This window comes from Gavia stellata, chromosome 1 (assembly GCF_030936135.1).
Source record: "Gavia stellata isolate bGavSte3 chromosome 1, bGavSte3.hap2, whole genome shotgun sequence".
Taxonomy (NCBI): Eukaryota; Metazoa; Chordata; class Aves; order Gaviiformes; family Gaviidae; genus Gavia; species Gavia stellata.
Window position 1 is genome coordinate 22813962 of NC_082594.1, and position 15363 is coordinate 22829324.

A 15363-nucleotide genomic window follows, 5' to 3' on the forward strand; every position below is an offset into this window, starting at 1 on the left:
ATCAAGAAGGCAATTGTGTTGGGCCCAGATATATCTTCTTGCTTACATGTTAACCCTCCCAACCTCATTCTTTTAAACTTAAGCACAGGAAACTAAGTTCACAAAGAGTCTTTTACCTTTTATACACGAAGTCTGTATAAAATACAGATTTCTAATGCTCCTATTGCACCAGTCTGGCAGTGCAGTTAGAACCTGATTCAAATTCCACTGAAGTCCATGAAAGGTTTCTCCAGTGACCTTAACGGGCTTTGAATTAGGACCATAGAGATAGTATTACCTAACAGAAAGCTCCTGCAAGAGTGGCTGGTATCTTTCTTTTTGCTTATGGGATGCAGTGGAGATGTGTAGTCAGCATGATACCTGAGCAAATAAAATGAAAATGATACAAAGGTTTTAAGAATCCCGAACTCTTTGCTTAGTTGTGTGCAAAGTGTGCTACTGCCCCTGGAGCTCCCTGCTTTCCTTTTCTTCAGTGCTTGCTCCATTCCAAGATAGAGAAGATGTGAGGCACAAAAAACTCTCTTCCCTACAGTTCCCCCTCAATCCCGAGACTGATAGAAGAGGATGTAGCCAGACTCAGAGTTCTTTGAGATGTCTGATGTCAACCCGTAGAATTCTTCAATAGCTTGTGCATCAATTTTCTGTATGTAAAAACCCAAATATTTGAAGTAAGACTATCTTGCATAACATACACAGGACATTAAGTTCCACTCTAAAAACTACTGTCAAACAAAAATAACTTTCACATAATTACATAAAGTAGTAAAATCCAAATAATTTTTAAACTTGGTACATTTTGATTTCCCCTCTGCCATCAACTGCACAGAAGACAGCGGATATATAAATTTTATATATAAATTTTTAAGTGTTAAGTGAACCTACTATGAGCGCAACCTCACATGCATTGCTTGTGTGAATTTCACACAACAATATCCCATTGAGACTTTAAATTCATTATGAACAATATAAGTACAGACTATCATTTCTAAATCTAAGCTGTGTAAGCCAATCAAGCGCAGGGGAGAATAAGAAGGCAGAGAATGAAGGCTACCATTTTTTATGTTTTTCACACAGAATGTTTGCCTGTGGTCCTGTTACCTTGGCAAACCTCCTATAACCAAGATTTTTGTGGAAAGATGGAAAACTTCTGCTAAGAAGATGAAAAGAGTATTGTCTGGTTTTCAATGTCATAATTTTCAGCTCCAAAAGAAACTGAAAGCAAGCTCTCTTGCCACATTCTAAATCAAGGGCAATAGGCTACAAACAACAAAAAGGTGGAAAGATAATTTTTCCTTCACTTAGGCAGATTTTATTTAATATCATTCCCATTATTTGGACTAAAACCTCTCTCGGGAAGGAGTGAGCCATTCCAACTTGATGAACCATGGGCCTAAATGTCAATGAGATCTTTTAGATCTAAGAACAAAAATATTCTTTCCTTCCTCTTCAGAAGGGCCAAGAGAGAAAAAAAAAATACATTACTGCCAGGTGTTACTGCTTTGGAACTGGAGAGATTGTCCCTCATGTTTGTGAAATGATATGAGATCTACTACAGCTCTCTCTGTTTTCCCTGGAAGAAAGTGAATTTTTGACCCTATCAAGACATTTCAATTTACTATGTATCTTGATAAGACGCAGAGGCAATCCTTCTACTTTCCCAGTAGCTCCGAATGTTTCCATGTTTGTCATTTCCTGTGTGAAAAACTGTCCATAATGTGGCTTGGAGAGAAGAACTGTTCAATACCCTTGACTCATCGGGCCAATTAACAATGTACGTCCGATACCTGTCTCACTCATTTTTCTTCTTTACAATTATGCAGTTATTGTGTATTGTAAGGAAAATGTAAACTATTCATATTATATATTTAATTAATTCAAATAAAGTCAGGAAAAGGACTTGGACAGCACAATCATACTTCTGTTCATGCATAAGCATAGACAAGGGGGGAAAAAGGAAGATGACAGAACAAGCAAAAAACCTGAGATGATATAAGGACACCAGCAGTTTCTGCTCTTTCTCTCAATAAAGAGTAAAAGATAACTGACGAAACAGGGAGATGACAAAGTCAAAACTGAAGGGAATTCTGCTGTTCCAAGAAATTAGTTAGAAATTAGTTAGAAACCTTTTTTTTTTTTTTAATCATAAGAATTCCTGGAAGCATGTCTAATATTAGCAAAAATACCACCAGAGGCAAAAGGCTCCTGTTTCAGGGATTAACTTTTAAATTTTAGGGTGAAATCTCAAAAATCAGACGTTTCTTCCTATTTTGATATTTGTTACACCTTTGTCTGAAACAATCCAGGATACTCAACAAAACAGACTACCAGACTGATCCATTCCATTAAATCATAAGCTCCTAGAAAATATGAACAAACAGCTTGCTCCAAAATATTGCCCTCAGAAAAGAGTTTCAGTAAACCCAATTTATCTGTATCTTCATTTGCCTTGTCTTCTGGCCACAGGAACTGCTTATTAAACAAAGGTGAAGGACAGTGGCCATAAACCAAGAAGCTTCTTTTAGGAAGTATAAAAAAAAAATGCAATTCAAAGTATTGTACAGTCAAATGGTAAGGTGCAGCTCTGCACTCATGGTTTTTGCTCATTTAGACGGGCGTTGAACCCTCTTTTCATTAGTATACCAGTCCTTTTACTTTAAGTAATCATATACACAAAGTGGGTACATGCACTCTGGTTGGTATGAGAAAAAAGTCCAGGGTTACACAAAGCTTACCTCAACAATATCATCATCAAAAAGCAACCAAAAATCATGACTCTTCACTATTGCAATATAATGTCCTCTGTTAGGGCCACTGTAAAATAAAATTAGAAAAGAACACAGACAATAACACACATGTATGTACAAATGTATTTCATTAATTTTTTTTTCTTATAGAAAAGCAATACTTAACAGTAATTAAAATGGCTACCAGTACAATTTCTGCTTGGATGTTGCTTTTCTTTTTTCCCCCTCCACTTATATCATCTTCATAATGAGGTCTTATTTATCTTTACATTTAATATAGTGCTAAAAAAAGGATTACAATTTCAAATGAGAACTAAGCAGCACAGGCATTGAAAAGATAAATGAAATTTAAAAGAAACAGAGAGAGAGAGAAGTGAAATCAAGAAAACATTCTGATGTTTCATAGAGACAGAACAGATCCCAAACTATTTCTGGTCTTCAGAAAGAAAAAGCTCTAGAGCTGCTGTTCATTTACAGTCTCAATCAGGAATCTCTTTATCTGGTCCACTGTAAACCAAAACTGAATTAAACTGACAGTTTAGAAGTCTCAAGAATCCTGACAGCAATGAGAAGGGCTCCCAATTAAATTAAAACTGTTACAATGCACAGCTCTCCATTTTATGGCAGACAAGAAATTTCTCCACAACTATGACAGAAAAAAGGCACTTTAAAAGTGTCCTATTTCTAAATCAGATTTCAAGTAAAGAAATAATACACTTTCTGAAATAACTGAACTTTACAACTGAAAGTGGACAACTAGTTAAAGCAGTTCTGGAACTGTCTTAACTGTCTAAAAGCACTCATACAATTTTTATGTCTAGATCAGGGAGGGAAGGTTGCGATCTGTGAGGGACATGGCTGTGTACCAAATCACATAACCCAATGAAAATAGGGTTCATCTCCTTCCACGGCTCTGAGAATGGGTAAGTTTCTAAGACTACAGCTTGAATGAAGGAGAAAGAAATGGTCAGAATTGGACAGAAAGGTCAGAAATTTCCCTAAAATCCAGAACAAGAGTGTCTCAGAAGACTACGGCACAAAGACTTATTTTCCAAAACTGTCCTGGCCAACTAGAGATCAAGTCATCTTATCTCTACTCTAATCCTAGAGGAACAGGGGTGGGGGTAGAACAAAGGGCAGTAACTGGCAACTAGAGGGCAGGCCTGCCATTTTGAGGGACTTCAAAAAGTTGGGAGAATGGGCTGGTAAGAACCTCATGAAGTTTAACAAGTACGAATGCAAAGTCTTGTGCCAGACTAACTGCATCCAACAGCACCAGCTGCAAACCAACTGGCTAAGTGGGCTCAGGAGGTCAACAAGATGAGCTGTTAGCCAGCAGCGCATCATTTTGGTGACAGGACTGAGCATATGCGGGGCTGTACTTTAAGAATAGAGCCAGCAGTGAAGTGATAATCCCCACCACTCTACATTCTGGGACCCAAAACTGGACATGGGATTCCAAACATGACCTTGTCAGTTTAAGGGAAAGACTGATAAACTGGAGGAAGTCCAGTGGCGGGCCAGTACATTTGTCAGAGGGCTACAGCACCAGATGGATGAAGAGAGGCTGAGGGAGCTGGCTTTATTCAGTCTGGAGAAGACTAAGTGAGGAATCCAACTGCCTTCCACTACCCAAAAGAGAAGAGTTACAAAGAATTCAGAGCCAGGCTCTTCTCAAAAATGCACAGTGAAAGGACAAGAGGCAGTGGTCACAAAATGCAGCAAGGGAAATTCTGACCAGATATAGGGAGAGAAAAAAAAAAAAAAATCACTGTGAGAACATTGATGGACTGGAATATACATTCTATCAGGATTGGTAGCATCTCCCCACAATGCTTTCGCTCCTAAAAGAAAAGTTTCTTAAGAGGTCTTTAAATGCTATTAGAGTTATGTGATACTGGGTGTTTTGTTTTTTAAACATAGTTAAACTTATACAAAAATCCCTTGCGTAAAATAGAGTTATTACCTTCCACAATGAACTACCACAGCAACAAGGTCATACATTCTGTCAGGATTGGTGGCATCTCCTGAGGTGTTAAATAAACGAAGCTCTAAAGGAAAAACTACTCTATAAGAGAGTTTTGTGTATCGATGCAGCTGATCCATGTATTTAAATCTCTTCAAATGGAGAGCTAGAATCATAGGCAGCTTTTTCACTTTCATCCTGAAAAAAAACCCAAACCAACAGTATTTCCAATATCCAGCCAAAACATTCAGTTGATATTAACAAACGGGAAACCTGTCTTACTGAAGCCTTTAAAAATTTTGCAAGCATTAAAAGAAGCTCAAATAGTCATCCGTCTAACAAATATTGAACATGTCCTGTGTTGCTAAACTGAAGGTGGATTTTAACAATTGAGAAAATTGCAATTGTGTGTAAAATAATAAGCTATAATATATAATAATAATAGGAACAGCCATGATGAACCCACATAATAATTTAGACACAATGACTGCATAGCACAGAATTCAATTTTTAAATATACCTCCCCATAGCTTTCTCGAGTTCCCAAAAGCAAAACCTAGATCCCACTTGGTATACAGTGGAGGTATTGCAACAAAGTTGTTCCAGAGATCCTGTTTCAGTTGAATTTCTCAGTAAACTAGCCAAGTCAAACAAGCTTTTTAAAATAAGCTTTGTTACACCACTTTGTTACATATTTATTACTCCAAGTTTTCCTATCAAGCCATTCATTTAACATTGCCAAGGGATACAAACAGCCCACTGTTATTCACCTTACCTCATGCTACCCAAACAAGATAATGCTCTAGCACAATAATTTTGTACAAGCGTTGCAGAATTATTTTATGACAGTCAAAACCAGAAAGTGATAATCTAGTTTTACTGAGGGCTCACTGGCCCCTTTCCCTAGTTTGATGTATTGAGATCTCGCATCGGTGCCTACAAATCCTCATCAGCCAATCACAGCTGGCCTGGCAGCAAACATAGACTTCCATTCTCTGGGCAATAAATTTGCCAATCCTAAAAAAGCAACCAAGCTAGAGTGCTCTGCTTCTTGGCACAGCTAATTGCCTTAGATCAGCACTGTGCTGAATTTTTCAAACTGCCTTCAGCCCCAAAAGGTAGTTCAAAAGTCTCAACAATACAGCCCAGGTTTCAGACACGTGTACTAAGACCATATTTTCAGAATGTCAGGAAATATGTTTGTACAAAACAATCCTTTTTCAAAAGATAGGGGGCTGGGGCCAAATTCCTTGAAAACTCAACTTCCTTCCCTTTTTCTTATTAAACTTAAGACTGACAGTAACCTGTAGCAAACCCTGCTAGACTCAAATTTTCTCCATGGCCTGCAAGGAAACCAGGAAATGAAAAAAAAGCAGAAGGGCAGAAAGATGACACAAGCAACTATTTTTAGGGAGAGTTACATTTTTATTCTATTACTGGATATAATTTCTGCTCTATTTCTTTTTTCAAAATGAAGTCCTCCTCCTATAATGCAACTGTGTTTTAGGAGCTCCTTCACTGGTGAAGAAATTCAGTACACCACCTTTGCTAATCAAGTAGACACTATCACAGATAAGCTCCATGTTACAGAGATGGAAGAAAATTATGACTGTAGTGAAACTGAACTTAAGCCCCACATGAAAAGCAAAATATAAACAACAAAAGCTGTGTTTTGCCAATATGGCAGTGCCTACAGTAGAGGTTTATGTCAACACAGCTTATATTGGTCAGGAATCGCATTACCTCCCACACAGAAAAAGAGCTAAGGGAACAGAAAACAACAGGACAGACCTGGCTTCACAACCCTCTATAACACACTAATTAGTAAGCTTAGGCAACGTGTGAAGGCAGACTTTGCAGATGAGATATGCCAAAAGCCGTGTGGCTGAATCTATGGTAAACCAAATAACCACAATCAGTGGTATAACCAGTAGAGCATGTCAGTGTTCCCATCCCTTCAACCAAATACTTTCTCAGATAATAAATACCACACGGTACACAAAATCAGACTTTTTTCAAAGGTGTAAACAAGACTAGAAGAATCATTAGGCAGACAAGAATTGTTTTTAAACATAATAAATTTCAGGCTTCCATGGAGCTGATGCTTTTCAGGAGCACTGTCAAGCAGAAATTTAGCAGAACTAACTATGCACTTTTAAGAAACCAGAAACTCGGTTAACAAAAAAAGTTACAAGCCTCATTCTGATGGACTCAGAAAAAAAGTGCTATCAAACTGATTCTTACAGCAATTGGAAAAATTATTTTATTATCAAGACAAAACCAAGTTTAAAAAGTCACATTAAATCAGTGCCTTTTCATCATTACCCATAATCTTTGATTAGTCATTGGCAGTTTGTCTTAACTTGTCTTTTTAGCTTAATTTTGGTCTTAAGACCATTCTTTTTCTCATTTGTAAAATAAATAATGATCAAAGGAGTCCCAAAATGCTTTACGTGGATTCTCGTTACTCATGGAAGTAGACTCACTGAATTCAAGCAAGAGGAATGCAACGAAGTTACTCTTAAGTGGAAGAAGAGTGAGAAAAATTAAGGGGAAAAGAACGTTCTCTCCCTGCCTCATACACACACAGAAGGAAATACAAGAGTACTTTCATGAAATGCATGGGTTAGTTTTTTCACTTCCCTGAGTCTGATGTACCTTTTATGTGCTTCTTGCTTACTGCGACATTCTTCACAGTAATATTTGTATTCACTGCACAGAGTTTCTGTATTGCTGAAACCCCTGAATAAAAAAAAAAAAGAAATAAATGCTATAGATACTAGTTTCTCATCTGAAATATACATATGACCATGTACAGTATAAACATAATCTTATACTCTTAAATCTACATAAGCTAGAATTTGCTAAGTTTGTGAGCTTTTAGTTTTACTCCCTGCTTTCTAAGTAACAGATAAAAGACAAATTACGAAATTTCAGATTTTTGTGTCTACCTTAAACAATGAGTGATTGAAGTATTCTGCTCCACATCAACTGAAAGGTCTAAGAAGTCTTCATCTTTGCTGCTTATCTGCATGAAAAATGAACCAAGAGATTATAGTTAAAACAAGTTATACTAATTTGCCTCTGTTTTTCAGTACCATTTTCTATTGACATAATGCATCTTTTACCTTGCAACAACCTTTTCAAAATTGTTATCAGTGGCATTTCTATTTCAGAGATTTGCTAGATCTCTGTTTCTGATTTTGTTCAGGAAGAGGGAAGTGTATATGTGTCTGTGGGGGTATATAATGCCAGTTGTCATTATGCTGTGATTTCAGCTTAACAATATTAATGCAAGTTCCTTCTACACTTCACTTTTCAAAAGAATACAATCACTGGGATTCTTCTATTTAGTGCTCTCACCTCTGTTCTTCCCCTGTGATTCCCTCCAACTGAAAGTTATGTATTTGCGTATCATAGTGTCCCTAATAAAGAGCACAAATATTTTGAAGCCTCTTCCTGGTTAGATTCATACTCTTAAATGAGCAGCAGATAGCAAATTTGTTGGTAAATGAGAGCTTGGGACTTGGTCTGATAGAGGCAAAATAGTGCATAGCCATTTCTTACAAAAATGCAAGAATAACAATTGAAGTAAAAAAAGAAATTCCTAGAAGCAGAGAAAAAATTCCACCACAAATCCTGAAAAATGGTGATGGCTGAAATCCACAGCTGCCCTGAAAATCAACTATGTTATTAAAAGGTTTAGGAAATAGCAATCTGCAACCATAACTTTTGCCTGCTAGTGTTTCACCTCTGTATCTAGAGATACTGAATGCCACTGATGAGAATGTCCTCTGCCTGTTATGACTCCTAGGTACAGAAGTAAATGCTTCTAGAAAAGATGCCTGGCTGCAGTTTCTTGACTGAAAGCAGGAAAAGTTAAACAGCTACAGGAGAACTAATGTAAGTTGATCTTTAAAACATATGAGATTTATGTTTCCTTTTCAACTCAGAATAAAAATAAATTTGGAAAGGTGTTCTCTGATTATCAAGAGATGAGAAACACACAGTTCCTAAGGGCAGCATACATACAGAAGAAAAAGAAAAATACAGGTGGTCCAGACAAATATTTTTGAGAATTAATACCACACGGCAAATCCAAAAGCTTACAAAATTAAGTTAAAAGTTTCTGTTAATATCTGTGAGAAGACTGGGCAAGGATTCCTCCCACTCTTCTCTACCTGACCTTTTGAAGAGTAAGTGTACATGTACAAAAAATGTCACTATACCAGTATACATCTCATCTACTATATCATTTACATGCTGAAGTGTAACGTTTATACTTTTAAAGAGATCACAGAACATATATGGAAAACTTCCAATAGGTTTTTAGGGTGGGGGAAAAAAGCCACCTGCATCTTCAATGAGCTGCACATTTCCTGTCTTCAGGGATGTACTATGGTTTAGTTGTGTGGACAATTCTTCAAAATATCCCATTGCAAACCACTTTTGAAATTATCAAACTTGAGTTTATAACGCTAAGAACTCTGGTGGAAATCATCGTAGCTTAGGGATTAAGAACAGCTCAGAAAAAAAAAAATCAGTTCTAGAAAATACTCTGCTACATTCTTCAGCTAGGACAGCTGGAATTAAGGAGTCATGTGATCAGTGTTATTCAGACATGCATTTAGATAACTCTTCCTCTCTTGGTCTAATCAAAGAAAATTCCATGAAACAATAAAGATTTCACAAGCAGCTTTATCCCACACTGAAGCTGTAAGGGCGGGGAGGAGATGGAGAAGAGGAAAGGGATGTGCTGTACTTGGTTAAAAAGAGATTGGTACTGAAACCAGAAGTTTGTAAAAGGAGTTCTTCCATTCTTAGTGATAATACTGACAATACTGCCTTAAAGAACCTCTCTCAGGCTAACCAATCCATTGGGCACTTAGGATCATGAGGAACCATTAAAGGCTTTATTGAAAGCATAGCCAAGTGGATTTTTTCCACCTATGTTGATAATTTAGAAATTGCTATTCTTAAGACTTTTTGAACATTGGTATTTGAACAGTACTTTTTTTTCCCCTAACATTAACTCATACAGTTTTAACTAAAAAAAAAAGAAAAATGATAAAAAGTCACCCTCCACTCTAATCAGCCCCCGCTCCTCCACCTCTTCCATAGAGGTTCTGTTTCAAATAAACATCACTAAGTTCCTTAGACTAAAGTCACCAATGCTATATATTTCAATCATCTATAGAATGAAAAAAAGATGGACACGGTCAGAAAACCTCATCACTTGCAGAATCAAGCCCTGATGTGTTCAAAAAGCCATCCGAGTGCTCCTAATAGGAGCACCTGAACAATAGTGAAGAATTTGGGTGTTCCAACATTCTGGCTAAAGGTGATGGTATGTTGTTCTCATCAAGGACATAATCTGCACTCAAACAGCTCAGCTGTACTCTGATGACCAATGCCACCCAGAACAGAACACTCAGAAGGCTAACACTCATGGAATCTGTATTTCTTTCTGTTTGGAATTTCACTTGCAATGTGAGTCAGCTCACTGACAAAAAAGCTTTTGCAACTGTAGGCTCCCATGTGTGTTAAGACAGAAACTATTTTTAAGTGAAGCTGAAACAAAGGGCATGATTTATCTTGGTTTAAAAAAAAAAAAAAAAGAGAAAAAAAAGAGAGGGGGACCAAAAAAAGAGAGGGACACCAAAAAAAGAGAGGGGGGCCAAAAAAAGAGAGGGGAAAAAAAAGAAGGACATAGTTAAGGCTTCTATAGTACTCCTGTAAGGGACCACTGAGATTTTCCTTATTGCCTTCTCTCAGTCCAAGATAGAATTGAGCCAAAGAATTTTATGCCTTGTAGAGTCATGTGAACACAAGAGCAAGACCATCAGCTGGAGAAAAACATCATCAATATGTTTAGTGCTTTTGACCCAAGACAATTTCCTACTTTTCTCTGTAGAAGTACTGCCCACATTTAGCCATTTCAAATTTAATCTTAATGAAGTCAATTACATTATTTTCTGGTTTACTGTAATTCTTTCCTTAAATTGTGAGAGAAATCTGTAAAACCAATGAACTTCTAGATCATTTTTATCAATTAGCCACAAAAATTTGTAACGTTCACTTCATCATAGTGCCTCTATCAAGGAAGGGGGAAAGCATCATAACAAGAAATCACATTAAAAGCATCTAAAGACAACTTACAATTTGTTATGTAACTTATTCATTTTATAGCACAGCTTGACCCATGACACAAATCTTTGTTAAAGAATCATATCTATGTTCCTTATATTCCATTATCAATAGTTAAACTGAGGATAAATCTTTAGTGAGTTAATTTTTTATCTTAAAGATGAGCTAATGAGACAGTGTGTCCTCAAAAGAAGTTCTTTTCTATAATCAGGACAATTGAAATTAGAATAAATTCTTGCCATGCTGATTTTAGGAACATTGAGTAGGTTTGGCCTGTTAGAAGATGATTATTCTCACTTAGAGCAAAGATACATTATGCTTTATATTTAAGTATGCATTAAATTCCAAATTTAAATAAAAAATAGACTAAGGTTATTGTCTTATCATTAAGAAGCGCTGTGTAATCTTCTGCCTGAGCTATATCCAAGTACTCCTGACATTTTAAGTTATATTTCTAAACACAGAAAGACTCTAAATGCCAACAGCTTCCAATAAACATTAAAACAATCATATATGCTCACTATATTTGAAAATAAGACATTATTCACAGTAATATTACTTACGTAATGTGTCTAAATGTGTTTCTAAGTGCCCATTTTCAGGTCATTGTGTTTTAATTAGACACAAGATGATATATTGAATAGACAGAAGCTGATAAAATAGTTTTCAAATTATTAGGGCTTGGAAAACAATGTGTATTAGAACACTGAATTAAAATTCAACAGTCCAAGGAGGCACAGTGGCAAACAGACACAGTGTATCCTGTTCAGCAATAGCTAACAGAAAAATAGAACTGAGCAATATTAGTAAAACTCTCAAAATTGTTATAGGCCTGATAACTAATAAAATATGCTGGCAAAGAGCATATCATCATTTTTAAATTGTATTAGGGACGGTACCTAGATCAAAATCCTGACACCAGTCATTCACTGTGCTATATGAGGAAAGGTAATGATGTCAGTCATGTTAAGACACTAAGCTAAACTCATGTTTCACGAAGAAAACAAAAAATCAGTTCAAGAACTAAAAGAGAAGCAATTGACAGTTGCCATGAAATAGTTATTAGCAAGGGGAAATCTATCAGGAAAGAAAATACAGTAGCTAGAAATTGGCACCTAAACTACTCAAAATACCATGATCTACTGAAGTCTGCAGTTACATTACTGTGCTGGTTTTGGCTGGGATAGAGTTAATTTTCTTCATAATAGCTACTATGGGGCTGAGTTTTGGATTTGTGCTGAAAACAACATGGATAATACAGAAATGTTTTAGTTACTGCTGAGCAGTGCTTACACAGAGTCAAGATCTTTTCTGCTTCTCGCACTACCCCACCAGCGAGTGGGCTGTGGGTGCACATGAAGTTGAGAGGGGACACAGCTGGGACAGCTGACCCCAACTGACCAAAGGGATATTCCATACCATACGATGGAATAAAATAGTATATATAAGTGTGTATATATACATATATAAAAGTGTGTATATATATATATATATCAGTATATAAAATAGGGGGAAAGCTGGCCAGGAGACCGCTGCCTGGGGACAGGCTGGGCATCAGTCAGAGGGTGGTGAGCAATTGTTTTCATTTGCATCACCTGTCTATCTTGGCTTTTATTTTTTTGTTGTTGCTGTTGTTATTTTCCTTTTCATTACAATTTTTATTATTATTATTATTATTATTATTATTATTATTATCATCATTATTATTATTTCATTTATTAAACTGTTTTTATCTCAACCCACGAGCTTTCTCACTTTTACTTTTCCAATTCTCTCCCCCATCCCGCTGGGGCAGGAGGGGGAGTGAGCGAGCGGCTGTGTGGTGCTTAGTTGCCATCTGAGGTTAAACCACAACAATTACATACCACACTAGGAAGCTATTTTCTTTGAAATGAAAGAGATGTGGGTATTTCTAGAAGACGGAGAAAATTACATGTGAAATATATAGATTTAATCCAATTAATTCCTCCTTTCCAACATCATGATGAAATATGTGCATTACCTGATGAAGTTAAGGAAAATAGGTATGAAGAGTCATATAAAAAAAATACAGTCATTTAGCTTTTTTACGTCTAAGGCATAGACCATGACAGAATTACTGCAATTTTTGAATTGTGCTGCTTTTTCTCTTTCTCAAGCAAGTAAAATTCAATTATGAGTTTTTCTGAAAAATATGCTTTCTATTATTGTAGAACAATTCTCAAAGAAAATTTTAGTATAGCTTACTCAAAGAAGGAGTTTATTTCTCAGGGTCTACTATTAGAAGAATTCCTGTGGACAGACATTTAGGAAAGGATTACTTTTCCTGCACATTAATTTATGTTCTTTGAGAATCCGTCTACTGTCTCAGTGCCAAAAGCCAACCACAGTATCTTGATTTCAATAGCTTTAAATTTGAAAAACTAGAAATCAGTGGAAACTGATTCAGAATACTTATTTATGGAATGTACCACTAAGCATGACATTAAGTTATTAAGACATTAAATTTGAGAAGCACTCCACATCCCCAAGTAGCAGGCTTCATTGCTCTTAGGAACACATCAATTTAGAATTTTCTAATCAAAATTTTGAAGTTGATTATGATCACACTGACAAAAATTCAGTTGGGCATTTTCCTACTATTGACCAAAAGCCTTTTCCTACAATTCAAGCACCAGCTGCTGAAATTTTCTCACTAACAAAGAAAAAATGCAAATGTTCATACAAATGTAAGATTTCTAAAGAAAGAAATTAATCTAGTATGTTAGTCTGTTGAGATAAATGAATCATGGAACATTAAGTTCTGAAACATGGAAGAATTCATTTTACAAAGTATATACAGACTTACGGTTTCACATGTAAGACATCTGGTTTCATTAGTTAATGTTCCCTGAAAGATTTCATGAACCCAGGTTGGGTCAGGCGGGCTGTTATTTTCATTGTCGATGTTGCCATTAGGTAGGCGACCATTTTGTTTCTCTTGCTTTCTTTCCTCTTGCAAGATATCCGCAATTGTATTTAGTAGATAGTTTAAGAACTCATGTGCATCCTGCTGCATGTAGTTATCAAAAAGCTCTACAAGATAAAACAACAGAAGATTTTTTTAATTAATCAGTTAGTGTTATACTACAAAAAAGTTTTTAAAAGAAGCTGAATTTCAAAACCAGCCTTTATTTCACATCTTATATCATTCGTGACAATACAACACCAACCCAAAATGTGTACTTCATAAACTAAGCCAAAAATATAGGAGGCGGGAAGAGGGGAGGGCAAATCAGCTTACATTCACAGAAATCTCTCAGCTGATCAGAATTAACAGACGAGGGAACCATTCTGAAAAAAACCTAGGGCATGATTCAACTACCTAAACATAGGTGTACATATAGTGCCACCTGAAATGTTACAGCTTATCCCATCCAGCCTCCAGATGCCAGTCCATGATGATCTGGATCTCCTACATGGGCTATGCTATCTTTGCCAAGCTTAGGTCAATGTCTTGGATAACACAGGGCATCTCAAATGGCATTAGATGTTGGTGTCTTCCAGAAATGAACTGAGAACTTATGACATGAAATGTTTCATCGTCTATATGTTCTATCACAGGAAGAACGTGAACAACAAATGCTCAAAACATTGCTTTATTTATTTTCACTTTTAGTGTTTTAAGTCCCCTGCTGCTATGTCATAAGCACAGTGTCATCAATATTAGCAATGAAAATAAGATTAAGACTAAAAACTTAAAGATACTGATATTTTTAAACAACTGTCTTCTTTCTCAAAGCTCTTTAAATAAGGTAGTATTTGTAGAAGCCATGTCAAGTCAGCCTAAAGTTCTAGCCAGAGCAAGAGCAAACAGGTTTCAAATTAGGACTTCAAGTCATAAATAGATCTGTCTTTCAAGTTCTGAAATACTGCTTCTGGACATTGGTATACATGGCACCTTTATTACTGGTGGACTTGTTGGATAGATACTAACGGATTCACTCTGCTTTCCGCTTCATGTCCTCAGTTTGTCAACATTTCTAAGCATAATCGTTCCAGGATTAATTCAGTGGAAGGGGAATAGTTTCACTGGCACATACTTGCAATGTATAGCAATGATACAGATTAAAGCATAAAGTTGAACTCTCCTTCTACCCTGAAAACATTGTTTATTGTAGTCCCCTGGGACATCAACCTGAGAAATCCTCTGCTGCTACAAATCCTCACATTAGGAATGGGACTAAGAAAACCATAAAGGCATTGAATCAGATTTAGTAATAGTTACTACTTCTCTCTCTGACCAGGAATTGTTACAAGGAAACTTACCTGCCAATTTAAAAAGCATTCTATATCACTGGCTAATATCATACAAGTCTTTTAATGTGCAATTACTTCAATTAATTATAACTTGCAATTTGCTTGTAGTCCAAGAATATACTAAGAGATGGGCCTTCAGTGGAGGGATAGTTCCCAGGACTGGGAAGATGAATGAAAAAGATACTCAGTGAAGCTTAAGTTTTGAAGTGCATACAGGGACTAAATGGA

The 15363-nt window shown here is 36.3% G+C and overlaps 1 protein-coding gene across 1 annotated transcript in view; it reads right to left on the bottom strand.

Moving 5' to 3' along the window:
* Positions 1-517: 517 nt before the first annotated feature.
* USP12 (ubiquitin specific peptidase 12) overlaps positions 518-15363 on the bottom strand; it is a 35807-nt gene continuing 20961 nt past the window's right edge. The window contains exons 4-9 of the mRNA XM_059818715.1: positions 13685-13911; positions 7662-7738; positions 7369-7452; positions 4711-4908; positions 2733-2811; positions 518-641 (exon numbers count right to left, since the gene is read on the bottom strand). Coding sequence (XP_059674698.1) covers positions 540-641; positions 2733-2811; positions 4711-4908; positions 7369-7452; positions 7662-7738; positions 13685-13911 — 767 coding nt within the window. The 3' untranslated portion in view covers positions 518-539. The remainder of the gene's footprint in view (positions 642-2732; positions 2812-4710; positions 4909-7368; positions 7453-7661; positions 7739-13684; positions 13912-15363) is intronic.